Source organism: Cantharellus anzutake, assembly GCF_015039405.1.
Source record: "Cantharellus anzutake strain C23 chromosome Unknown EI90scaffold_27, whole genome shotgun sequence".
Classification (NCBI taxonomy): domain Eukaryota; kingdom Fungi; phylum Basidiomycota; class Agaricomycetes; order Cantharellales; family Hydnaceae; genus Cantharellus; species Cantharellus anzutake.
In genome coordinates, this window is record NW_024066977.1 from 1 (window position 1) to 24,613 (window position 24,613).

Below are 24,613 nucleotides of genomic sequence, written 5' to 3' on the forward strand. Positions count from 1 at the left end.
CCGGGAATAGTTGGTTGTATTAGCTTATCTCTATCATGTTGCTCATATAATCAGTAATCCTCACTCACATCTTTATGATTACTTCGCTTGCTTGGCGTTGTCCACATCCGTCATGTGTGGCTATCTTCGGAATGGTGTCACTGTCCCGTTTGGTTTGTGTGTATGATTCATCAATCGGGGCCGCGAGACGATCCAAGGTAGGCGACATTCGTTCAATTGGCGTATATATATATGTGACAGTAAGTTAGATATACAAACAAGTCTTGCCGAACGTTAATTAACGGGCGTGGTGCGAGGAACACGAATAAATATTTGGAGAGAAAAACCAAAGGAGCGTTGGTGCACCCTGCCCACAGTGGATGCATAACATCGCGTCAATAGGTTGGCTCAAATTTGCGTTTTCTACTCTCGACAAAGCGGGTGGTCATATTTCATGCCTATGGATAGGGTCCCATGAGTTATGTCCTAATCTAACGGTTTTCAGCACCGCTTTATGCATGCGTACAGTGTCTGGGGGAAGTGATAAACGTATTCCAGGGATGTTGTCTCCATCAGGAAGAAGTCGTTCCCGTGCTCTCTTGCGGGAATGTAGGCTATCGTGAAATTGCAAGATGGGCCCCGTAAGAAAGTAATGATTGATGGCCCTATGGACGTACTTTGCCAAAAGGCTACCGGTATAAATACCACCAAGAGACTAGTGTAATTATCAGCAAGGGAAGAGAGGGACTGCCAATTTGGGGATGCACGCGGGACTCACGGGGCAAAGAGCAAAATGTACGAAATGGAGGCCGTAGAGTGCGAACTAGAGGGATTATCCGGTATCAGCATTCCTGGCATAGTCAGTGAGTAAGGAAATAAAAGCACATCAAACATGATCACTATTGCGATCGCGCTGCCAGTGGGTCCGAGAAGAATCAGCTCATCGCACGCAAAACGAGATCAGGTCGGCAGTTGATTATAGGCACCTAGTTAGCACACCCGAGTTGATGGCATATGTCGTGAGCAGTCGAAGTGCTGAATCAGTCCTTCAATACGAAAGGGAAAATTGTAGTCATGGAATGCATCAGATCAACAGTTCTGATCGGAGTGTTGGGCTACCCACGAAGGGATCCCAGTGCGTCGCCGTCGGAAGAAATATGACACCGAAAAAGCAATAACCAGGTCGTCCAGAGCCTAAACAAGATCGCCATTAGAATGGGATTCGTGAGGGATTCCCAGTGTATTCATCGTGTCACTATGAAGGGACGTGCCTCCAGGATGAGCCAGGAGACCATAAGTGGTCGCTCTCGATAGAAGATGTTCTGAAGGTTGTGAACTAAGTTCCTACCAGTGGGTTAGGAACATCATTACGTCATCGGAAAAAAGGGCAAGTAGCGCGAACCCACACTTGAACCGAAAGGGCTTGGATAGGGTACAGTCAGAATCATAGAGCGTGAGTTACAATGATCGGCGTACCGGTTCCCACTCCTAGAGAAATCAAAGCTCATTTAGTGTCAGCCTGTGAAGGTAGAACTCAATTCTCTGACCGAATTGTCCGATCGTTAAGATAACCTAGATTCAAATGCGGATCATCACAACGACACCCCGAACGCTAGTCCGGTTGCGTACCACAACAACAGCCAATCCGGGGGATCCGCTGACTAGAAATGTTCGCAAGCTGAGCAATATTTCATGCGAAGGTAGGTATCCTAGAAAGGCGACTCACATTTATAGAGCCGATGAGCAAAGTACAATTGGACAATAGCGGAACTGATGACCTGTAAACGAGTGATAACGTCAGTCGAGTGGGACGTTGGCTGATTTGAAAGTGGGCACCGCAATGGGCACGTAAATAGCATCGTGCCTATTGGAAGGCAAGTCAGAACATAACAGAGTCAGTGCCAACAGGAACTTTCCATGACGAATGCGACATGAGAACTCCGAAATGTCCCACCAAGGATCTGTACGAAGAATAGGTCGCAATCGACCTGGGCCAAAGGTCAGTGCAGGGCATATCTGAAGAGGTTCTGGCGTGGACTTACACCTGGAACGTCTGGAGGAGCCTAAGTGTACGCAAGCATTATGAGCTCATTGCTTATATCCTATCCCTCGCTGAGCTTACCACAAGAAACCGACAACTAATTTGGCACAGATGCGGTCGTTTGTGTACGTGCGGTAGTAGAGCCAAATCTGCACGGTAGTAAAACCGTGGAAACTGTAGCGGGCAGGCAACGATTCGAAGGGGGGAAATGATCGGTGGTCACACAAGGAAGGGTCGTCAGTGCCGACTGATGCACAAGGCACGGCGGTGGGCGCTGATCTCAAGAACTTCACATACATCGCATTCAGCACCAGTCCGACGAAGAACCCGCCATATATGTTCTCCAATTCCGACATACCGACCCTGCTTACAGCCGACGGGGGCAAGAAAGCAGCTAGGAGGGAGGAGCTGACCCAAAAGGAAGAGCTGAAATTTGTCCTACGTTTGTGTGCGTGATATAAATCCCCCGGACGGAGTACGCCACAGTTATATGCTGCCGCGTGGATCAGATCAAGGGCCTCTGAGACTCGGGCTTGAGCATAGCTGGGCATCACAGGGCCCAGTATGGACGGAGGAAAGGAAGCAAGTCATCACAACAGCACGAGCTCTTTTAGGTGACTTCGACATAATGATATCATGAGCGCGGGCCCAGTGGCATGAGGATCTTCTATATCGACGTATTCAGCCACCGTCAACGGGTGTGATGAGGGGAAATTACTTTGTTGGAGACTCCCATTCAAGGAATAAGTTGGACCTGGCATATCCGGAACAGCGACTTGAGCCAGATATATGTACCCCGAACAAGTCCCGTCAACGCTTTGGCTCCGATGTGGCGGGTTGTGGACAAGGTTTTGGCTGAGGAAGTCATCACCTCAGGGAATTGATTAATCCTAACCTGGATTGAGATCATCCGGCTTGTTCAGTGTCACCGATGAGTGCAAATATGTTGTGCCAGGCAGTATGACTGCGACATCATGATCAACGTGATAAGATTTTTCCATCTTGATGGGGAATTGACTCAGGATTGCTGCTAAGTTAGCATCTTTTATTGAGCATACTTCGCAGGAGATTGCCTTGGTCTATCGGTTCATGGTTGATTGTCTTGTCCCGCCAGATCGGACGTAACCCCCATCCAACGGCATGACACGTTGGTACAAAAAGGTTCAGATTCCCAATTGCAAGATTCAGGAAAGTTGGGTTCGGAATTGCAGTGAACGGTTGCCTAGAAGTGCGTTGCAAGCCCAATAAATGCTTATGCAGAAGCCCGACATAGCACACATACCCCAACGGACTCGGAGTCTGACCAGGAGATTGCAGTTGCATCAACCTCCAGGGTCCTTTGAACTAAAACGGCCAAAAGAACATGAGAACAGTCGGCGATGAAGAGAAGCCAATTATGTATAAGTACTGGTCGCGGCCCTGGACTGTGGGCCTGGAGAAAATTTGATTACGGATTATGGGTGCATGCCCAAGTCCCTTGGGGAGATGAACTGCTCCATAAGAACTGGGATGTCGGTTGAGGTTGAATCGAATTCGGCCCACCTTTCCCGGTAGTATAGTGGCAGAATTAGTGTACAAAGTGATAAAGACTGAGGCCACGAACGAGTCAAAAGCCTGCATGCCATCGATTCGGCTACTCGCTTTCAAAGCGATGGCATCGAAGATCCGATATGGAGATGGATGGATGATGGATGGATGGATGTATTCATTTTAAAGTACGTAACCGTGCCTATCGGCATATGCCGTACTATAGTGACTCGGGTGAAAAAAGTTTGGAGAACATAAGGATGTGAAGAAAGGAATTTGTGTGACCTAGGAAGTATGAGACATCGAGTAATCAATGGTGTGAAGGAGAATAAAGTGAGATGAAGCAATAACACATAAAGGGGCATGCGACCCCTGCACTGAGATTGAACAACGGGTGAGGGAGAATGGAGGTGGGGAGAGGTTGTATAGAGCCAAAGAAAAGGACACGCGACCCCCAGTGTTGGGGTCGCATGTTTTGCTGCTGTGTGCCTATGGTTAAGTCAATGTTTGAGTGCGCGGTTCTTGCGGGTGGGTGAGTTGGAGGGTGCTTTCACGGGTTTATGTCACGGTAGGCTGGTGAATGTTCCAGTGGCAGCGAAAGGCGATGGGTGTTGGTGGCATCTTGCTCATGCTTGTTGAATAAAGGCATGTGGCAGATAGGCCTTTGGTAGAAAGGGTAGTGGAGAGAAATGAAAGTGTTGGGGTGACGGCAGGACTTGAACCTGCATTCCTTGCAGTCAACTTTTTGTCGGCATATGGGGCTATCGTTGGCGCTACCACTATCGCGCCTCGTCACTAAGAGGTAGTGGAGAGAAAGATGAATAGGAAGGGTGTTGGGGTGATGGCAGGACTTGAACCTGCACTCCTCCGGCCTGCCCATGGACTTATGGAGGCTACCATTGGCGCTACCACTATTGCACCTCACCAACCCAAAAGGTAGTGGAGAAGAGAAAAAGAAGGAAGGGTTGGGGTGACGGTGGGACTTGAACCCACAGTCCTCTGGCCAGTCCCGTCTGGGCTTACGGAGGTCACCATTGGCGTTGCCACTATCGCGCTCGTCATCCCAAAAAGGTAGTGGTGAGAAGAAAAAGGAAGGGTTGGCTTGACGGCGGGACATGCACCCGCGCTCTTGCATCTCTCCAGCCAGTGCGGCTCTGGGCTTACGGGGTTGCGGTTGATTGGCATTACCACGGTGGCCACGTCATCCTCCCTTCAGATGTTAGAGGCCTAATTAGTTTTAAACAGGGGCACCGCGTGAAGGTTTAGGCCCGTGCCGGGTGTTCGCTGTGGTAGCAGAACTCCCCCTCGACTGACATCCATCGTCGAGGCCCGGCCGATATGGAGATACAACAGCGGTCCCATCATGTGCGGCAGACCGTGATCTAATGATGCGCTTCCCAAGAACCCTCTGCTAATGAATCTGTCTTGCTCTTTCTCGACTCATGTGCAAGTGCGGTGCCATATGCAAGTGTTTCATTTCACCAAGAGATCAGCGGCGCACTTCCCAGGACAGCCAAATATTCAAAAAGTGGGGGCTCGGCTAACTCAACATGATTGGAGACGTGATCGAATTGCGACAGTTTGCATTTCGGACCCGACGAATCCCCTTTACTGAGGCCTGCAGAATTGGTTTAGCATAATCTGGGGCCCGAAGAGCGGTGCTAGCTTACCACGATGGTGGACATGAAGCCAAGGATTTTCGTTCATGTTCAATGTTGCGAATTGAATGGACATTCATCGGTTGCCCAGCCCCGTCGGCAGCCACTCGCCTGATTGAAGTGTTTTCTTGCTTTACACAAGACCCGTTGATAATGTATTCGCTATTGGATTTTATTTCAGGGGCTGGCTAAGAAGCATCACTCAAGCGTGTAGACCTATAAATGAGGAGTGAAGGGCTAGCTGACTTGGACTTTTGGTCTCTTACGTTTGCGAGAACTTGCCGTAGAGATGACTATCTCAGCGTTTGAAAACCTTTATGGAGGTCGTCTCGCTGGGGGCATAGTCAATGCGATGTGCGTCATTGGAGTTTTTGGCAAGGAGCTAGATGACTCACATGCATCATTGCAACCCAACCATTCGGCCACTCTGATCAGTTTGGGCGGCGTAATTACTGTTCAGGGATCGCTCTACTATCATAGATACCCTACCGATCCTCTCCATGTCAAAGTTGTCGTCGGGTTTTTGTGGTACGTACCGATCCATCGGAGCATTCGTATGAGCCAATGACAAATCTCTTTATCATCTGGTAATGCAGGCTGGCGCAGATGTTCTATGTGTGAATTAATTTTAGCTATTCTCTGCTCGTCCATGAACCTGATTCTTGTCCACAGCGTAGTTTCTACGTGCTCCTTCTATCATTTCTTGATAAAAGATTTTGGTGTCATCTTTTTGGGGACTGAATGGTGAAGGGCACCTTAATCTCTTCGTGAGCTATGGGGTCTCACCTGTTTATCAGGTTCGCTCCCGTGCACCTGATGATGTCGGTATGTTTTCCAATCCGTTTCATCCACAAGATAACGACTGATGAAAAAATTTTGGTTGTGGCCCGTAGGTCATCAGTTCTGCCATTGTTCAGTTCTTCTTTGTATTTCGGCTTCACCTGCGTAAGTTTTCTATTGTGAATGACCACATAACGAGGGTTAATTGCGTCCCGGGCCATTTCTAGTTAGTAGCTCGATCTGGTTGCCAATACTTATCGTTCGTTGATTCCTCGATTTCTGTGCAAGGCGTTGACGTTGATCTCTGAAGGCTGGAATGACAATCGTGCAGTTCAGTAAGTCCACCCGTCCGGCCCTGTTCCAGGCTCGCGATTTGATATGTATTACTCATACCCGACTTAGCTTTTGGATTATGTACGTCAAACTATCCAGTAAACTATATCATTCGATTCGTAGTGACCGCTGCCCGGGGTCATATTTCATCTGGATCGCCCAGACGTTTTTATCAAGGCGTACGTGGTGCTCCCGCTCATTCGCGTAATCGTATTAATGTGCTTCCCTCCCCCCTCATAAACAGGACCATATCGCAGAATGTTGAAGTTATCCCAGGTTCGCTGCGGCCATTCGTTACTGTTTGGCTCTCGTTGGAGGTGCCCGCTTTTGTGCCAAACTTTTCGTGTGTTCTAATGAAGTCGTCACTCAGGCCGCATCCGACCTTCTCATTGCAGCTTCAGTGTGCTATTTCCTCCGACAGAACCGCACGGGCATTCATCTGTAAGTGTCAATAATGATCACGGTCTGTCATGAATATAATCCTTTGTATTTAGGACCGATTCGGTGATCAGGAAGTTGTCGATATACGCCCTCAATACTGGGGCATTCACTAGGTTCGATTTCCAATGTTCTTGTGAGCGATTCATGCAGCGTTTGGGACTAATCACTTTCATTTTATTCTAGCATCTTGGCGATTATCGGCTTGCTTGCTGTATGGCTTATGCTTTCATTTCCCACTGATTATCAGAATATCAGGGAGCACTGACCCACTTTTTGGACAGTTCGTATTCTATGGCCTCCACTTCGCGACTCTGCTTTCCACTGTGGTCAGTTGCCTTCTTCGACTCACCATAGCTAGCTGATCGCTTGACTGGTCCTAGCCGCTCGGTGGAGCTTACATCACTACACTATTAGCCAAGTGAGCCCAGCATTCTGCAGCGTACCCTCGGCTTGACCCCAAATCTTGTTTTTCCTGCCTTAGCTTACACGCACGTTCAAGTTTGCGGAGGCACCTTCACAGCACTGGGGCAAAGGGCATTTCAATACATATATCCCATTTAAAAACGGTGTGCATCGTAAACTTGGTCCATTGGTACATGTCAGTTAAGAAACTTCCTTCTGGATCAGGAGCCATAGCTATACCGTGCTTAATTCTGGCCAACAGAGTCGTACATGTGGCGTCCTCCAATACCTCGGCGGAGTCTTATCGTTGCTGCTTTGCTGTCAATTCCCATTCATTGAGCGCCTCTTAAGCACAAGTCATCTCCCCTCGCTCTTTTCGATCTCAAAAATCTGCATGATGTTATCTATAAAGCTACAGCATAGTTCTTGGCTTCTGCACAAGCGTAACTACCGCACTTATTTTTCTTGATATTATGGGCCGGTTTTTCTGAATACTTAATTTTATTGCAATGCATGGTATGACCTCCACCTGCGTTGTCTGTCTATTGTGGCACCTTCGTCACACCTGCTCAATCATACCTAGTGTCATACCGGATACTAGGTGAGTGATGTAAGCCTCAGGCTGGCGACATGGTGCCTGAACGCATGTCCGCGGATCTTTTGCCTGGTTGCTAGGGCTGTTTAATCATACTTCTTCTGACGACTCTATATGGTTTCCTGCATGGCCACTCACCAAAAGTAGATCTTCCCCGACTTTTCTGGTTAACTAATTGTAGTTTATACTATAGAGGCTGGGCCGAATAGTCAATGGCCTCAAGGCGGGTAAGAATGCAATTCTTAGTGAATCCCCACTTATTATGTCAAACAGGATGAAGCAAAGCCGTATTGAAAAGTAGTCATGTCTTTGGGCGCATCCGACATGCATAGACGAACAACTGGAGATCCGGCTAGTCGATGGGATCATCTACGCTTTCCAGGAGCAAACAACTGAAGACCAGGTGATGCTCGACGGGTTCGGGACACTCTGGGTGTGCGTAAGATTTTATTGGGTTTCCTGTTACTAGTTTTGATCTCGCCTAGGGATCCGGCCGTGTAGTAAAAGTCGTATCTGACTCAAATTATGGATACGATTCTGTGGCGGCTAAACAACAAAGGTGCGACAGCAGGCCAGTGCTGACCTAACTACTCGGCTTACGGTCGTTGTAAAGCAATGCAATGCGGAGAGGACTAGCTTCTCAGTCGGGTAAGTCTTTTGTGATGGTTTATTGTTTCGGTAGTAGTTGATATTCACATAGTTGGGTGTCGTGCGCTTCGGGCATCTGGGAGAGGAGTATCCCGACGCCATGGGAAGGTACGTTTTACATCTAGTTACTATTATATGAAACTATAGTTGAGGCTTTGGTTCAATATTATAGCAGTGGAAGGCGCCATTGCCAATTAATGCCGTGGACATGATAGAGATACAGCCTCCCGTTAAAGACCTTGTTTGATTGAATCCTATGCTCCACGCATTCGTCACGGTCGCCTCGTCCACGTAGTGTCTCGCATGACTCCCATCCTACGGAATCGTCACGAGAAGGTGCAGGAAGCCTCCATCAACTTGATAGGACATTGTGGCAGCATGACATGTCAGGCTTCACCCTCGCTGACATGGCCCCGACAGGTGATCGTGTACCTGCCAGGGAGTGGATGCGTATTTGTTTCGAGTTCCCTGATCTTCTGAAGGCCCATAAGATGGGTATACGCCGAGCAACGGTGAACAGATTGCGAAAACACTGGGCTCGCAAGATGTCCCTTCGGGTCTACTTGCGGATCTTCGTGTACAAGAACGTCAGAGCCGCGTCTGCAGCACAGAAGCCATTGGTGTGTACATTCCATAGTCCGCACTGTTAGGTACCTGTTACCCATGGCTGGGAGGATAATTCAACGGAGAGATCGTAGCGGAGATATGTGGCTCTTCACGTGCATCCCGGCAATCCTTAACGAGTACCGAACCCGGGCGGAACTCAACGTCCGTACTGGTTGCTTGAAAGCACCATCCTCCGGTTTCGAATATGTTGAACCTCAGTCCGCTTTCTATTGTGATTCAATTCAGTCGTCACGATGCTTGAAGATGCCCTCACCGACCGCGATCATGTTCATCGGTAGACAGCGAGCACCATTGAGCGTCTAGCACTAGGTTTGGGCTGTGAGGACTCGATGACTCATTTGCTCATAATTTTAGTGTGGCCAAATTGCTTCGAGACATCTCCCCCCCCACGTAATATTACTTGGAGCAGTCATGGAAGCTATTGGAGCAATGAAACAGGGAAACTTCCCACAGTGACGCGCTTCCCGAAGGAACACTTTGCTGGTAGACCGGTCATATCCTTCGTGGGGCCTTTCGCTCATGTGGAAGTGCGCTTCATAAGTAATTTCACAGGGGATCAGCGGCGCACGTTCTCAGGGGCTCACTGTGGCCAGCTTCGAGTTTTCTCGCATCCAAGTTCAGAAAGACGAGCGTTGTTTGGCTCAACTTGATTAGAGGCGTCATCCTTAATAACTGGTGGACGCCGCCTGACGCGGCAGGTCCCGCCACTCTTTGTTCCAAAATATATTTGGGTTCAAGATCCAACCCACGTACAAAATTAACCCAGCGAACGAGACACAACGCATGAACGGAAAAAGATCAGTGCATAAGATGAAGAAATGATATTCAATTCCCATAATCCAACCGTTTCACTGTTCTACACCCAATTGTCATTTCACCCCCGTTGTCCCAATCAGGGCATATCACTAACAACCCGGCAAGTCCATCCAGTGTTCGACCCCCCCCTCTTTTTTTTCCGGACATGCAAAAACAAAGAGCACAGAGCCGGTCAGAGGAAGATACAGACTCCAAGGTATGAACAATAGTCTGGGTGATTTGTTAAAATCGAAGGAGGGAAGATAGGACGTCATCGTGGTTGAAAGAGCGTGAAGTGCGTAGACCATTTTTGATATTCGAAGGGGCATACAGAGGAGAGCAAAAAGGTAAGTACATCATGAAGATATCTGTCATAATCCGGAAATCGGTTGCAAAGATGGACACACGCGGAGAAAGGGGGGAAAGAGAATATGTGACACAGTGCAAACATTGAAACGAGGAAGCGGTACGGTGTAAGGAGTTGGGAGGACCCTGGGTTATCTAGAATTGGCAATAATAGAGGACCTTGTCATCAAACGCATTCAATCAGGGTCGAAAAATTTACAAGACCCGCTACAGAGTAGCGGGAATATCAGTGACATCACTGACGTCGAGGCAGAGCCATTACTTAAGGTCGTTGCGCAACCCGAGAATGCCCGGATAGATCCGAGAAAGGATGCCGCCGGCGAGACGGCGTGAAGCCGAAGTGACCGTAGGTTCAGCCCGCCCAATATAATCGGTCGTTATCGCCGCGCCGGCCAACTGCGGTCGTCTTGTATGTTCAATGACATCTTTCAAGTCGCCTCCATAATTAGGTATCGGGACCCAGGAGTTAAGAGCTCCCCAGCACTGCCAGTGTGAAGCGTGCAGACCTATAAATGGGCCATGTAAATTCCTTGGTTTCTGCGAAGAGCCACTGTAGAACTGAAGATGTCGACATTCGAAAACATTTGTGGAGGCTTCCTCGCTGCGGGAATAGTCAGTGCGATGTGCGTAATTTGAAGTGGGCCTGGTTGACATCGCAAATGACATTCGTCTTACTGCTTGGCCACTTTGACAAGTGTGCTCGGCGTAGTTACTGTTCAGACATCGCTCTACTATCACGGATATCCCGCCGATCCTTTTGGTGTCAAAGTCGTTGTCGGGTTTCTGTGGTACGCCCTGATATATCAAAGTGTTCGTCAAACTATCAAGTGATGGCAAGATCTTTATCATCTGGGAATACAGGCTGGCGCAGATGCTCCATGTGTGAGTTATTTTAAGCTGCCCTCTGCTCGCCCATCAGTCGGTTCTTGTTCACAGGGCCGTACTTGCATACTTCCTCTACCGCCTCTTAATAATAGATGGAATCCTCACGAATGAATGGTGATGGACACTTTTTCGTTTTGTTTTTCGTACACTAGGGTCTCACCTGTTTATCAGGTTCAATAGCCTGCACCAGCTGATGACGGTACTTGCTAATTATTCCCTTCATCCCCGGGATTGCCACTTCATGAGAAATTCCCCATAGGTCATCTGCTCTGCCGTTGTTCAGTTGTACTTTGTACTGCGGCTTCGCCTGCGTAAGCTCTCTATCACGAATGTCCACATAACCAAGGTTAATTGCGTCCCGAGACATTTCTAGTTAGCAGGTCGATCTGGTTACCTGCACTTATCGTTCGTTGATTCTCCGATTTCCCTGCATGGCGTTTGACATTCTGTCAGAACCGTGCGAATCTTCGCCGATGGTAGCCGTAGGCGACCGAACATTTCCCGCTAGTGGTAAAGGTGCCCTATGCACGACCGAGCTTTAGCGAGGGATAAACCCCACCGATCTCGAGGCCGAGGCTACTTAGGCAAGTGAGCCGGGATTTCGGCTTCAACGACTCGAGGAGGAGCGTTGCGCCTCGTTCTCGACGTGGTCCCGATACTTCAGAAGGTCGGAGGTCTTACAGGGGACAGAGGTAAGCTTTAGGGGGTAATTCTAGTTGATTTTGAACTACAGTACAAGCATTAGTTACAAGCTGTATATAAGCGCTAGGGAACTGAATAGGGAATAAGTCGCCAGATCTCGCGGAGATTGCGGGCAGAGAAAAGAAGCAGGAAAACAAACAAAGAGCACGTGTTCAAGACAGCGAAGGTCAAGTGTGACCTTCGCCGCGAGATAACAAGGTGCGGCGAAACATGGAACAATGGGTCGCAGCGCTCTGCACCGCTAGGTCGTTCAACGACAAAGAGGAGGGGTGTTGTGGAGAGGTGGCAGGAAGTGGTTAGATGGCGACGGTCGGCAAGTGGAGTGTGCGGGGAGTGTTCGGGTGTGGGAGAAGGTCAGGGAGGAGGTCGTCTGGCCCCGGGGAACGCCGGGTCGTGACACATTCGTTCCAACTCTTTGAAGGCTGGAACAACAATCGGGCAGCTCGGTGAGCGCATCCACTCCGAGTTCGCAATTTGATATACATTACTCATCCTCGACTCAGTTATAGGATCAGGTGTGTCAAACTGTACTCAAAGTTATGTCATTTGGTTAGTAGTAACCTGTCACGACCATGCATCCCGGCCTGTTAGCCGCCCATCCCGATGCCGCCCGAGCCCATTCCCGCTATGCGAGCGCGAGCGCGAGCCCCAACCTCAGCCCTATCCTCCATGAGGACTCCCTGCTCACTTCCCCGCTTGCCCCTAGGCTCCCCTGCACCTGGCCGACTCCCCCACAGCCACACCGACCTCCCTGCCCCGAGTCCGCCTCTGGCACTGACCTAGCGTGACTCTGCGACATCGCCTACTCCGCTATGATACCATCGCCGCTATCGCGGCCCTACACCCCTTCGTTTATTTATCTGTTATTGTTTGTTTTGACCCTCGGTCATTGCCGGCCGCTGTGCGGCCAACCCCGCTCGTTGTTCCTATTTGCTTCCAGACCCTTCGGCCTTCGGCCCGGGTCCGCTTCTATTCATTCTATCTTCATATATATATCCTGTATACTACATTATAGTACCTCAGCTCTAATATCGATGTGACCACGACCCCTAAGTCCTGACCCCAACAAGGCAACCCCAGTGAGTCCGAAATGAGGGCCAAGAGACAGCTAGGGGGCACAGCACTCCCTTTAGAGTTGCTGAGGCCAAATGCCCTACCCTCGGGCCTTGTCTGAGGCATCGCGGCCATCGCGGCCAATAGCGGCCCGCATCGGCGACCTTCGGTGCCGACCCTGGATCAGTGTCTAACATAACCGCCATGATGATGATGATGATAAATCTCTCTTATTACCCCGCAGCCTCGTGATGACGTGGCAGTGCAGCTACCCTGTCTTGAAACCGTAGCGTACATGAGGGGATAATCTAAGCATTGTGGTATGGTGTCTGATTGGTATCTTCGGGTGTCAGCGATCCTTGGGTTCTGTAATGTCTGGGGTATTGTAGTGGGATTTGGTATGATAAAGAAAAGAAAAGAAAAATAAATAGCGCTCTGTCCTACTGCTCCTCGCTTCCGCTCTACTGCTGCTGTGCTGTGGTTGTTTGGGGCGCCCATGGTATGGGGGTGGGTCTCATGGGTTGACCAGTTGTGTCTCGTTTGTGTTTGTCGCCCGTCTTGGACTTCTTGATGAAGGTTGCAAGTCTCTCTATGCCCTTCACCTTGCCCATGAGAGTATTGAATTTGGTCTGGTTGCTGCATCCAAGGTTATGTTGGTATCTGCTGACGTGGGGGCACTCGGATAGTATGTGTGTCCTGGTCTGTGTTGGTCTCCCGCAGTTGCAACTCTTGCTCTCTGATGCAATGCCGAATCGGTGGTAATATTCACCAATGTGGGCGTGCCCTGTGCGGAACTGGGTGATTCGGCTGAAAGTCTTCCTGTCTAGTGTGCTGAATCGTCTTGTTGTCAGGGTTCAGCACCCTGCCTTAGGGTGTCCCGGACTCCCCACCTACTTTACCCCCTTTATTCTTTGACTGTTGCCTTGTTGTTGCCTTTGTGTGTTGTGTACACGCGCGCGCACGGGATAGCGTGGGAACATTCTGAGCGAGCAGCTCGCCCAGAATGTTCCCACGGGTCACAGCCACAGTTCTGGGCGAGCAACTTGCCCAGAACGTTCCCACACTTACTGGGCACTGCCACCTGGATGTTCCCTCCGGGTCACACTACACAACTCTAGGAGCTGTATAGTTGTGGGCATGTGACCCATTCCTTTATATAGCAACCATGCGGGGAGATGAGACCTTTACCCTTCTTCTCATCTCATGCCCCGCATAGGCAAGTGTATATTATCTTTCCTTTTAGTATACATCTCATGCCCCACATAGTGTGAGGACAGGCCAGATGGGGGTTGAGGTCAGGGAGCCTCCGAGTCCGAGGCCAGGCCCTGACACTTGTGGGCTTAATTTTCGGTGCGAGTTGGTTCGCTGCGTGGAATCCCAATTTGGGTGGGTTCGGGGTGTTCATCCAGCGGAGGTTCCATGCTTCGGCCATCTCTTTCTTACGCAGACTTGCTACGTATGAGAGGGATTTGAAGTTGGGTTGCACGGGTCTGAGGCATGCTCCTTGTTTCGCTAACTGGTCTGCATGTTCATTTCCTGGTATGCTGAAGTGTCCTGGGCACCAGTGAAGTGCTATCTTCACGTCTGTGAATTCGGACAGTATCCTGCACATGGTTTTCCTGAACTCTCTTGTGAGTTCCTGCCCTTTGCTCGGTTTTCCCTGGAAAACCTGGTTTAGTGCTCCTGTGTTATCTGCATATAAAACAATGTGGGATGGTTTGGTGGTGACGTTACCATCATCCAGGGTGCGTCTGATGTGGTCTGCAGCTGTTTTCAGGCCCATCATTTCGGCATCATAGGCTTCTATGTGTTCGCCTAGGGCTCCGTTTTCTTCAAATGCGACTTTTCCACATGAGTATCCCACTATGCCATAGCCTGTTTTGGTTCGGCCGTCTTCCTCATAGCGGGAGAGGGCCGAAGGGTCCTAGTAACCGCCATCCGGGATCCCATTTGCACCTAGGTGTTTTTGTCACGGGGTACATTGTAACAGGGATTTGCCGGTGTACCATAAACAAGCTAAATCCCGCGATTCTACCACCCTTAGCCAATGTTCTCTCCTGCATATTTCTTATTTTTCCTGATTTTTCTGATTCCATTAGAGCCGGATGTTTCCTTTTCTTATTGTTCTTTCCTTATTTGTCATTTTCGGACTCTTCCGTGATACCGTGACCAGCTGTATAGTTAGCTAGACAGTGAGGAGTAGTGAAATCCACACCAAGTTAACAAAACCTGTGCATGCGACCACTCCAACCCTCCCCCTCTCTTCTGTCTTGAGTCTAGTGGTGATAGACCCGTTACAACGTGTTTCGCCAACGTAATCGTACCCACCTGCTTCCCCACCTGCCTCATGAACAGAACCACATCGCATGATGTCGCAAGTGTCCCAAGTTCATTGCAGCCATTCGTTACTGCTTGGTACTCGCTGGAGGTGCCTTTCCTTCCTCCTCCCCCTTTCGTGCCAAACTGAAAGGTTTGCTTACTTATTTGGGGACGGTAACGTTCCGTTCCCCCATTCGCCTCAGGCCTCAGTTAGTCCGTCTAAATATAAGCTTAAATGTGCTGTATATTCAATGGGGTAGAGGTAAAAGGCTACTGGGCCTTTACAACTACTCCGAGGTATATATATGTAAATTACATATCTCGGCGCAAATAAATAAAGAAATAATAGCATCACTATAATGGGAATTATAGCGATGCAACATAATGATATCACTATAATTGGAATTATAGTGAAGTAAGGTTAATCCCTTACACAAACTTTTCATTCGTAATAATGAAGATATCTGGCAGGTGTCAGGGCACGCCCGCCTGACCCAGCCCCACCTAACCCGGTGCCCCACCATCCACTCCTCCCGACCTCCCCCCTCTCCCCCTTTTTCTCCCTTCCCTTTCTTCTTCTCCTTCTTTTCTATTCTCTCTCCTCTTTATTCCTTTCTTATCACACGGACGACTTCCTTTGTATCAATGTACCATTGACCCGGCTGCAGTGTAACGCGCCCGAACCCGGACACACCGGACGACCCCCCGCACACCGGACGCTCCTAGGACCTCTTACGGAGGTACCCAGATGGAGGTGGCTGTGTGCTTGGATGACGTGGCGCTTCCCACGTGGCCTTCAACCACACGTATATAAACACAGCCTAAGTGGGAACTGAGAAGCAACCTTCTTCTCACATTTCCCACTTTAGGCAAGTAGCTTACACTTCCCTTGATAATGACAATAACACATTTCCCACTTTAGTCTTAGTGGCCAGGGACCCTTGTCTGCTTCGGGCCCGTTGCTACGTGCGCCCACGTCATACCTACCGGACCCTCAGCCTCGGGCGATACACCTGGGCGCTCTCGACCCTGGGTCGGTCCCTGACAGCAGGTGGCATCCGATCTTCTCATTGCAGCGTCAATGCGGTATTTCCTCCAACAGAGCTGTACAGGCATCTGCCTGTAAGTATCACTAATGATCACTGTCTGCCATGAACATAGTCTTTGTATCTAGGACCGACTCGGTGATCAGGAGATTATCAATATACGCCATCAATACTGGGATGCTCACTAGGTTTGGATTGCTAATGTTCTCGTTGGCAAGTCATGCAGCGTGTAGGACTAATCACATTCTTTTCATTCCAAAACAGCATATTAGCAATGATAGCCGGGATTACTGTATGTTTTATTCCCCACTAACCATTGAATATCAGAGAAAAATAGCCTACCTTTCGGACAGTTTGCATTGTATGGCTTCACCTTTGCCAGCGAGATTTCCACGGTGGTTGGTTTCTCTAATTCACCATACTGTGCCTGTCTGCAGAGAGCTAATCACTTGAGTCTTAGCCTCTTAGTGGAGTGTATACTGCTACGCTATTAGCCAAGTAAGCCAGCGTTCTACAACGTACCCTCATTTTGGGCTCCCTTTGACAGTTCTTTCCCTCTCAGCCTACACAAACGTTTAGATTTACGGAGACAGCTTTGCAACAACAACATAAGCCTGGGCATTTCGGTTCGTCTTTCTCGTTTTACGAGAACGGTGCGTATTGTTACTTGGATCCATTCGTTCCTGGTTCATTGTGCCAATTCGGAAACTTGGATTGCTTCTGAACCAGGGGACTTAGCTATGCAGGCCGTTGCGGTGCTATATTCTGACCAACAGGATCGTACATGTGACGTTGTCTTCCCCCTCCCCCCCCACTTCAATGACGAAGTCCCTTGTGCAAGCACTATTATTGCTCTATACTAATAGGCTGGCAACCTGCCTATATTGTTGCTGCTTGTCACTTCGCTGTTAACTCTCACTCCTTGTATCCTATCGCACTCTACTGCTTTCCAAACTCACGAATTAGGATTACATTGTCCATAACACAACAGCATACTGCCCAAGTGTCATGGTCAGCGTGCATCAGCGCTCCATTTTTCCATCCGAGATTCCTCTGAAAATGCAATGATATAGATTTAATGAAGAATCATTTCAATGGTGGATATTCACCCCTTGGACTGATTGGGGTCTCTTGGACCTACTCCTTCGAGTTGTTGGTTTTGAATGCGTTAACTTCCCCCACATTCGAAAGGTCCTCAGAGTAATGGCGCTGATGTGACCTTTGCATGCATGGATTGTGCATGTGCACGGCTCAGGTGTACTGGAAGGGAGATAGGCTGCATACTCGCAGCCCTCCCTATTCATTCTTTATTTATCTCATCGGGTTTGTACCTGACACGACACTTCAATTCCTGAACCCTTCATTTCACCATGCGGTCCCAAGCTGCAATAATCACATGTATTTACAATTATGTTTATAACCTACATGCAAGGGGGTAGAGGTGTCCTCAGCCTTTTACTCCCCATTGATAATATAGCTTCATACAGCATACTGTACTCACACGACCAACTACTGGCCGAGCCAGGCACGTGACTGGTCACATGATATAAACTGCCAACCGGCAACTCGTTGTGGAAATTTTCCATTTTTGAATGTAAATCCATTCCCAAAATGGAAATTCCCACTACTCTCTAGGGGGTCTTGTAAATTTTTCGGTCCCAAATTGAATGCAAAAAATGATGGGGTCCTCTATTATTGCAAATTGCTTCATAACTAGGGTCCTCAAATTGTTTCTCTCCATCGTTGATTTAATTCTATGATATATGAACCCGATTTGACAATGCACCAATTGATTACAAAGGTTGAAGATTTGGCCTGACGTTTAGCAACAATTGGTTCACCCATGATCCCTGTCGATGTCATCAATACCCTGACCCATCAACTCCCTGAGGCTTATGCCCCACTCATTGTTCATTCGACACTGAACTTCAAGGCTCTGGTCCAACATCGAATTCCGATCCCATTCAATATGTCATCATGCGACTCCTGAATGAGGAAACCCAACAGACAGAATATCAGATGCGGGATGGGCCAGCCGCATTTGTTGCTTGCACAAAGGAACCACGGAAGGGTGATGCAAACTGTTTCAACTGTGGCAAGCCAGGTCATTTCAAGATGGATTGTAACCTGAGCCCCCATGAAGTTCATCTCCAATGTGAGCACAAGTTAGAACAGGCCAATTGAGCAGCTGGAGAGGAAGCGGCTTTGGCTGGTAATTCAGAACCCAAGTTGAGTTCAAAGGTTGAAATGCTCTGATTGTTTTCACTTCATTTTTGTCATTGTTACATGTTTCTTCGCTTGAGAGGGTGTGTTGGAAGTCAAGCTCAAATCATGTATTTACAGTTATTTACATCAGGTTAATAGACTTAGCGGTCTACTTCCATACCTCCCCTCGCTGGTGTAACCTCGTTTTTTCAACAGCGGAGGTGGAGTTGGAAGTCCAAGGAATATTGGCAATGGTGTTTATGTAGAATGAGGTCACCAATTGTAAGGAAGGGATGGTGTCAGGGATCAGCAATGACCCTGGACCCTATGCCGGCAATTCCTGTCTACTCCAATTACCTAAGCCCCAGTAGCCCGGATCATCTCCGGCATTGTTCTGGAACATTCTATGATCATGTGATTCTATTGGCGATCTGTTTGGTTTCCTTATTGCCGGACTCTACATGTATATAGCTGACTCTAAGATGGGGACATTCCTTTCCCCCAGCTTTAATCACAACTAGGTTATTGGAGCAACCTGCACGAGCACATGCATCCCCTGACAGATGGTGGTTACTTTATTCCTTTATTATTTCTTGTTGTACCACCTGTATTTACTTATGTATTGCCCAGAGTTGAGTGAAGGGAACTTCACTCTCCTCCTCATCATGTCGAAATACTAAGTTCTATACAACCTAGCTTTTGACTGTCTTGAGGACTGAAGAGGCACCAAGGCCAGAACCTACACCGGCCTTACACCAATGCAATGGACTTAAGCCGAGGTGGAGTCAAAGTCCAGGGTCGGGACCATGACAGAATCTCGGAGCAAAGGCACGAGTGGTGTCCAAGTACTGGGTATGGGACGGTGGTGGAAGGTTGTAACTTGGACTTGGCAGAGGTTTGGTGGAAGAGGGACAGAGGGAGAGGAGTGATGAGAGGAGTGAGGAGGAGTGATGTGGAGAGTGATGAGGAGTGATGTGGAGAGTGATGAGGAGTGATGTCAGGTCCGAAGATGGGTATTGGAGCGGATGGAGGTAGTGAAGTGGAGGGTCCGGGAGTCGGATCAGGATTGGGTATGTACGGATATGACATTGTACCTCTGTTCCAAGATCCCGTCATGTCCCTGACCTCAGACTTTGACTCCACCTCAGTGGTGACCTCATTTCACGTAAACACCATTGCCAATATTCCTTGGACTTTCAACCCCACCTCCATAAGCTCTGTTACCCCTGAGCTTCACGGATCTACCTTGGCACTTTTGCCACTTGTACTGTATCTTTTGCACTTTCCCCTCATCCCTATTTGGACTACTGCTTCCTTCCATTTTAGCCAGTTAGTCATCAACCCCACTTCACCTCATCCTCCTGCCCCTCTGGGCTTCATCCTTCCTACCTCCTTTCAGATGTGCCATAGAGTCTAACCCATGACCCTTGGCACCACTCCGATTCCATTATTCCCTTTGTCACCATTTGGATGCCTTTGTTCCGCTTTGGACCACCCTTGTTTCCTTGTGCTTTCATCTCCCCATTATATACAGGTGCTTGTACATACTCGATTAGACCCTCAGTCTAAAATCGACTAGAAATGCCCCCTAGAGACTTCCTGCTCACCACTTCTGAAATTAAGGACCAAATGGACAAACAGCAATGGCACAGCACTCCCCTTGAGTTGCTGAGGCCAAGGTCCCTCCTTGCTAAGTCTCTGGTTCCACTCTGGAACCATCCAAACTTGCTGTGCTCTAACAACAACATTCAAAACATAAGTGTGAAGGACAAGCAGTAATGATCGAGATGAGTTTGACAATTTAGTCTCAAATTATATATTCTGGAAGCTATTGAAGGGGCTATCCAACTACACAACATATGTTGAGACCGTGAGAAACAGTGCTGACACCTCTTCAGACAGTGGCCAGGATTGAGACATTGAGGTGGACAGCCACACTAACCCAAAGACTCGTGTCCAAAAAAGTATTTTGCATTTTTCTTGATGATTTATTGGTCAATTCAGTTTCAAAATATATATTCTGGAAGCTATTCAAAGGGGCTATCCATCTGCATAAAGTGCATTGAGACCATGGGAAACAGTGCTGACACCCCTTCAGACAGTGGCCAGCATTGTGCACAGACAGTGAGTTGCAGCATTGACAATATAACAATTTAATTTGGATAATTCCACTACAATAAATACAGCATAAGATCAGTCACATGCAGGGGGCCCCTATAGAAAAACACCTTATTGGGTAGGCTTAGCAAGGGTCATAGGACAGAAGTATGTAAAGTATGTGAGGCAAGCTGATAGGCACAAGGTGCAAGTTGCTGAAAAGATCACTCCGGAATTTTCGCCGGTGAAGGAGAGAATGAAGGAAGGTCAGTTGGGAGGTTCAAATGAGACCGCCACCAAGCTGTTCCCTGGTTCTTTAGTTAGGATGGTGTCAGGGCACACCCCACCTGACCCCGTGCCGCGCCACCCTACTCCACTCCCCCGCTATCACTCCCTGTTTCTTCTTTCCCCTTTTCCTTCTTTCTTTCTATTTCTGTTCCATGGTCGACTTCCCCTTCTCTATGTATTACTACACACCTAACCCCGCTCCCCTGATCGCCGCGCGCACTCCTGCTCACAGAGCGGCACACCTCCAGGATCTCCCACGGAGATACCTGTTAGAGATGGGCGGAAACGGACGACTCCGGAGTGGAATCGGAGACTTAGCGTGGAGGGACCTTGGCCTCAGCGACTCAAGCGGAGCGCTGTGCCATTGCTGTTTGTCCATTTGGTCCTTAATTTCACAGTAGGTGAGCAGGAAGTCTCTTGGGGGCATTTCAGGTCGATTTCGAACTGAAACCAGACGAGTATGTACAAGCGCCGATATATATAAGGAAGGGGCAAAAGCACAAGGAGAAACAAAGGGTGACCGAATCGGAACAAAGACGTCCGAACGGGAACAAAGGGTTAGGGGGAGCGGAGCAGTACCGAAGGTCATAGGGCAAGACCTGTGATACATCCGAAAGGAGGTAGAGTGGGCGAGGCCCAGAGGGGCAGGAGGATGAGGGGAAGTGGGGGTGATGACTAACTGGCTAGAATAGAAGGAAGCAGTAGTCCAAATAGGGATGAGGGGGAATTGCGAGAAATACATTACAAACGGCGAGAGTGCCGGAGGCGGTCCGCGAAGCTCGGGGGTTGTGGAGCTTATGGAGGTTACGGAGGTGGGGTTGGAAGTCCGAGGAATATTGGCAATGGTGTTTACGTAGTATGAGGTCACCAATGCAATGGACTAAGACCGAGGTGGAGTCAAAGTCCGAGGTATGGACTATGACGGAGGCTCGGAGTAAGGTACGAACGGTGTCCGAGTGTGAAGTACGGAACAGCGGTGGATGGTTGTAACTTGGCGGAAGGGTGGCGGAGGAGTGACGGAGGAAGGAGAGAGGGGACAGGTAAGGAAGAGTAGTCAGGTCCGAAGGTGGATATCGGAACGGACGGAGAAAGCGTAGGGGATGACGGGAGGGTGGAGGTGTGGTGAGGGGGGAGCGGAGTTGTAGGAAGGGTGGCGAGTAGGGCGATGTTCGGTCCGAGATGAGTATCGGAACGGACGGAGAAGGGGTCGGAGAGGTAAGAGGAGGGGTGTGTTGCCAAGACCGAAGGTGAGTATCGGAAAGGCAGCGGTAGGTTATGACTCCGGAGGTGAAGAGGGTGGAGGTCCGGAAGTCGGGTCGGGGTCGGGTATGCACGGATATGACAATACCCAGGGGAGTGCGGCTATGTGCGGGGATGACGTGGCTCCTCCCACATGACCCCAACCACATGTATATAATAGCACCTGGGGTGGGAACAGAAGAAGCAGCCTTCTTCTCAACTTCCCACTTCAGACTAAGTGGTCGGGGACGCTGTAATGGGTCTATTGCCTAGACTCAAGACAGAGAAAGGGGGGAGGGTGGTAGTGAATGCGTGTGTGGTGGAGGTTCGGTTCTTTGGGTCCTGGGGTGCTAGCGGGTCTGTTAGAGCCTCAACTCAACACTCACCTACGTCTCTCTTGGACGTCAAGGCCAAGGGTTATGAGGAAAGGGGTCTCAGATGTAAGCAAGTAACTCAGGGGAGGCGTTAGAGTCGTGGATGGCGTCTTTGCCACTTGGATGCAACTTCTGCTTGTCCCTTCACGGGTCTATTCAATACTAACTTGTTATGTACAAGCTGTTATCTAGTTTTTATATGTTTGAAATGAAATGAATGGACTGGGGGAATGTAAACGGGCCATTAGGCAACCGTAAATGATGAATATCCAATTGGGAACAAAGAAACAATAAAAGAAATATGAATGAATGGGGGATATATCATAACGGGTCCGAAATGGGAAATGTAAAAGTTAACTCCGCAACGCTTCGCCACAGCGCCCGCCTATCCTCCCGTCAGCAACCTCCTCGTCTCCAGCTTTCCAACGAGCCCCTATTCGTCCCATTTGGTGCAGTAGTTGTTGAGATGTGGCCATTGACAGGTACTGTCAAGACCACGTGAGACTCTACTCCGTGCTGAACCATCCGGGCATGGGATTGCCATTCTGGGAAATGCTCCGGGGGTGAAGAAGGAAGGCAGAGCATCACTATCGGGTGGAAAAACGGCTGGGTTGTATGTGTAGGTATGGAGATCTGGAGAGGGGGTGAAATTGGCGGCGTGGTTTGGCATGGGAATTTTGCTTGGGGTTGTTGGGAATGATGGGGAAAATAGGAAAAAATAAGGAATGAGTTTGTGGAGTGTTGGATAGTGTTAGAATGAACATCAGGAGCGTCAGAGGGTATGTGGTATATGTTGGTGGCCAAATTCCACAGAATCCGACTTTTTGCGGTACACGGAGTTGTCCCCACAACAACGCTCACCCCGTAACAGGACCGCCGCTATGCATAGCCGACATCTGTCCCATCGGGTCCCTCGCGCCGGGACCTCACCGCTCTCGGAGCTGTCCCTGACAGATGGGGAAGTGTACTAGTATTATTTGTTGTAAATATAGTACCAATCCGAGTGTTTTGGCTAATTCTATTTTTATGGGTTAGTCTAAAGTTTCTGGGAATTGACTTACAGATAAACCGAGCCCTGCGGAGCTGTTCCTTTATTGAAATTTCTTAATTTGTCTAGGTGTAATTCTGTGTAGCATTGTTTAATTTGGAATTTAACTTGAATTAAATCTTCTACTTGGTGAAGTTTCAAAGATTCTACTCAGTTAATGGATTTGGATTGTGTCTGGAGTGTCCCTTGAGTTTGTTTTATTTTTGTCTTATTTTATTGCTTGTTTTAACAGTAGCAAAATAACTGTTTTGTGTTTACACTTTGAAATCTGGAGTGTTAACCAGCTCTCCTGTTGAAATATCTACTTAATATTTCTCTCCTTAATTGCTGCCTTTTACTACAGTGGCAATCTTAACTGTATATCACTTTTTCGCACTGGAGTGACAACCAGAAATGCTTGAGAAAAATAATACTCTATTTTCTTACTTCTCTGAGGGGGGCGAAAAGTCGCAGAAAGGGTCTCCCTTTTATACTCCTTGGGTCGCCTTCCTTTTTCACGCTCTACCTCCTATTTACAGGATTTATTTACAGTGTATTTTTCTCAAACTGAATAAAAAATGAAATTTTCAGGCTATAGTTCTACTGCACTTTACTGCGCTGAACTGCGGCTCTACTGCAGTCAGACTGCACCTAGAATCCTTATTGTCCTTCCTTGCCTAAGCTATTTTAATGGTTAATTAGAACTTGACTGCGCTGCATTTGTTGCAGTTTCCTATTTCAAATTCCTCATATTTACCATTAAATTCACTATGACTCGGTGATTCTGAATTCAAACTTCGCATTACTATGCATATGGCTGTGCTGAGACCTTCAGCTGATTTATTCCATTTTTATTCAGTGACATTTAGTAAAAATGAGACTTGAAATGGTAAATGAGTGAATTATTCAGGTTTAAAACCAAAAGAAAAAGTTGCTAGTAGTCAAGAATTACTCAAACGAATGTATTGTAGCTCTCCACTTCATTAGAATATTGTTCCCTAAAATTCCTGCCATGGTCCGTCGTAGTTTAGTGGTTTTCGTGGATTTCGTTCATCTTCCCTGATTCCCCCTTGTATTATCACATCCTAATCCTCCATATGTATTGTTCGTTGTTATAGTAGGTCGTCCTCGAAGATATCATATTTTTATGTATTTTATTTAGGGCTCTGGACCTCTTGAAGCTGTT

General features: G+C 48.4%; 6 protein-coding genes across 6 annotated transcripts; 2 read left to right on the plus strand and 4 right to left on the minus strand.

The window, feature by feature from the left end:
* EI90DRAFT_1173379 (uncharacterized protein) lies at positions 1-1,873 on the minus strand. The gene is made up of 13 exons (XM_039051545.1): positions 1,706-1,873; positions 1,609-1,640; positions 1,527-1,551; positions 1,456-1,467; positions 1,386-1,401; positions 1,251-1,323; positions 1,103-1,173; positions 966-1,025; positions 865-892; positions 758-802; positions 657-694; positions 506-593; positions 1-437 (listed from the first exon to the last, which is right to left on the minus strand). The coding sequence occupies exons 1-13, from the start codon at positions 1,836-1,838 to the stop codon at positions 432-434; spliced, it is 627 nt and encodes a 208-aa protein (XP_038915388.1). The 5' UTR covers positions 1,839-1,873; the 3' UTR covers positions 1-431.
* EI90DRAFT_1174143 (uncharacterized protein) lies at positions 1,729-2,840 on the minus strand. Its single transcript, XM_039051546.1, has 4 exons — positions 2,739-2,840; positions 2,102-2,684; positions 2,022-2,042; positions 1,729-1,940 (listed from the first exon to the last, which is right to left on the minus strand). The coding sequence occupies exons 2-4, from the start codon at positions 2,569-2,571 to the stop codon at positions 1,859-1,861; spliced, it is 573 nt and encodes a 190-aa protein (XP_038915389.1). The 5' UTR covers positions 2,572-2,684; positions 2,739-2,840; the 3' UTR covers positions 1,729-1,858.
* Positions 2,841-3,182: 342 nt separating this feature from the next.
* EI90DRAFT_3060167 (uncharacterized protein) lies at positions 3,183-4,026 on the minus strand. The gene is made up of 3 exons (XM_039060474.1): positions 3,563-4,026; positions 3,303-3,496; positions 3,183-3,242 (listed from the first exon to the last, which is right to left on the minus strand). The coding sequence occupies exon 1, from the start codon at positions 3,910-3,912 to the stop codon at positions 3,664-3,666; it is 249 nt and encodes an 82-aa protein (XP_038915390.1). The 5' UTR covers positions 3,913-4,026; the 3' UTR covers positions 3,183-3,242; positions 3,303-3,496; positions 3,563-3,663.
* Positions 3,412-3,759, minus strand: EI90DRAFT_3060168 (uncharacterized protein). The gene has a single exon (XM_039060475.1). It carries the CDS (start codon positions 3,643-3,645, stop codon positions 3,475-3,477), a length of 171 nt encoding a protein of 56 aa, XP_038915391.1. The 5' UTR covers positions 3,646-3,759; the 3' UTR covers positions 3,412-3,474.
* A 1,468-nt stretch (positions 4,027-5,494) lies between the features above and the next one.
* Positions 5,495-7,181, plus strand: EI90DRAFT_3124331 (uncharacterized protein; the record flags this gene model as incomplete). Its single annotated transcript, XM_039063701.1, has 13 exons — positions 5,495-5,733; positions 5,802-5,822; positions 5,878-5,949; positions 6,003-6,030; positions 6,099-6,150; positions 6,213-6,244; positions 6,296-6,320; positions 6,388-6,635; positions 6,689-6,759; positions 6,813-6,872; positions 6,943-6,970; positions 7,041-7,085; positions 7,140-7,181. 13 exons carry the CDS (start codon positions 5,495-5,497, stop codon positions 7,179-7,181), a joined length of 963 nt encoding a protein of 320 aa, XP_038915392.1.
* A 3,575-nt stretch (positions 7,182-10,756) lies between these two features.
* EI90DRAFT_3124332 (uncharacterized protein) lies at positions 10,757-11,023 on the plus strand (the record flags this gene model as incomplete). Its single annotated transcript, XM_039063702.1, has 2 exons — positions 10,757-10,815; positions 10,888-11,023. The coding sequence occupies 2 exons, from the start codon at positions 10,757-10,759 to the stop codon at positions 11,021-11,023; spliced, it is 195 nt and encodes a 64-aa protein (XP_038915393.1).
* Positions 11,024-24,613: the final 13,590 nt, after the last annotated feature.

Excerpts from the sequence above, each read along its gene's own strand:
- EI90DRAFT_1173379 (XM_039051545.1), bottom strand. The coding sequence starts at position 1,838 with ATGCTATTTACGTGCCCATTGCGGTGCCCACTTTCAAATCAGCCAACG. Across the intron at positions 893-965 it reads AACTCGGGTGTGCTAACTAG|CGCGATCGCAATAGTGATCA; the intron begins GTGCCTATAATC and ends ACCCACTGGCAG. Across the intron at positions 594-656 it reads ACCGGTAGCCTTTTGGCAAA|CCTACATTCCCGCAAGAGAG; the intron begins GTACGTCCATAG and ends ATTTCACGATAG.
- EI90DRAFT_1174143 (XM_039051546.1), bottom strand. The coding sequence starts at position 2,571 with ATGCCCAGCTATGCTCAAGCCCGAGTCTCAGAGGCCCTTGATCTGATC. Across the intron at positions 2,043-2,101 it reads TTAGTTGTCGGTTTCTTGTG|GCTCCTCCAGACGTTCCAGG; the intron begins GTAAGCTCAGCG and ends GCGTACACTTAG. Across the intron at positions 1,941-2,021 it reads CTCCTCCAGACGTTCCAGGT|ATCCTTGGTGGGACATTTCG; the intron begins GTAAGTCCACGC and ends TTCTTCGTACAG.
- EI90DRAFT_3060168 (XM_039060475.1), bottom strand. The coding sequence starts at position 3,645 with ATGGCATGCAGGCTTTTGACTCGTTCGTGGCCTCAGTCTTTATCACTT.
- EI90DRAFT_3060167 (XM_039060474.1), bottom strand. The coding sequence starts at position 3,912 with ATGCCCCTTTATGTGTTATTGCTTCATCTCACTTTATTCTCCTTCACA.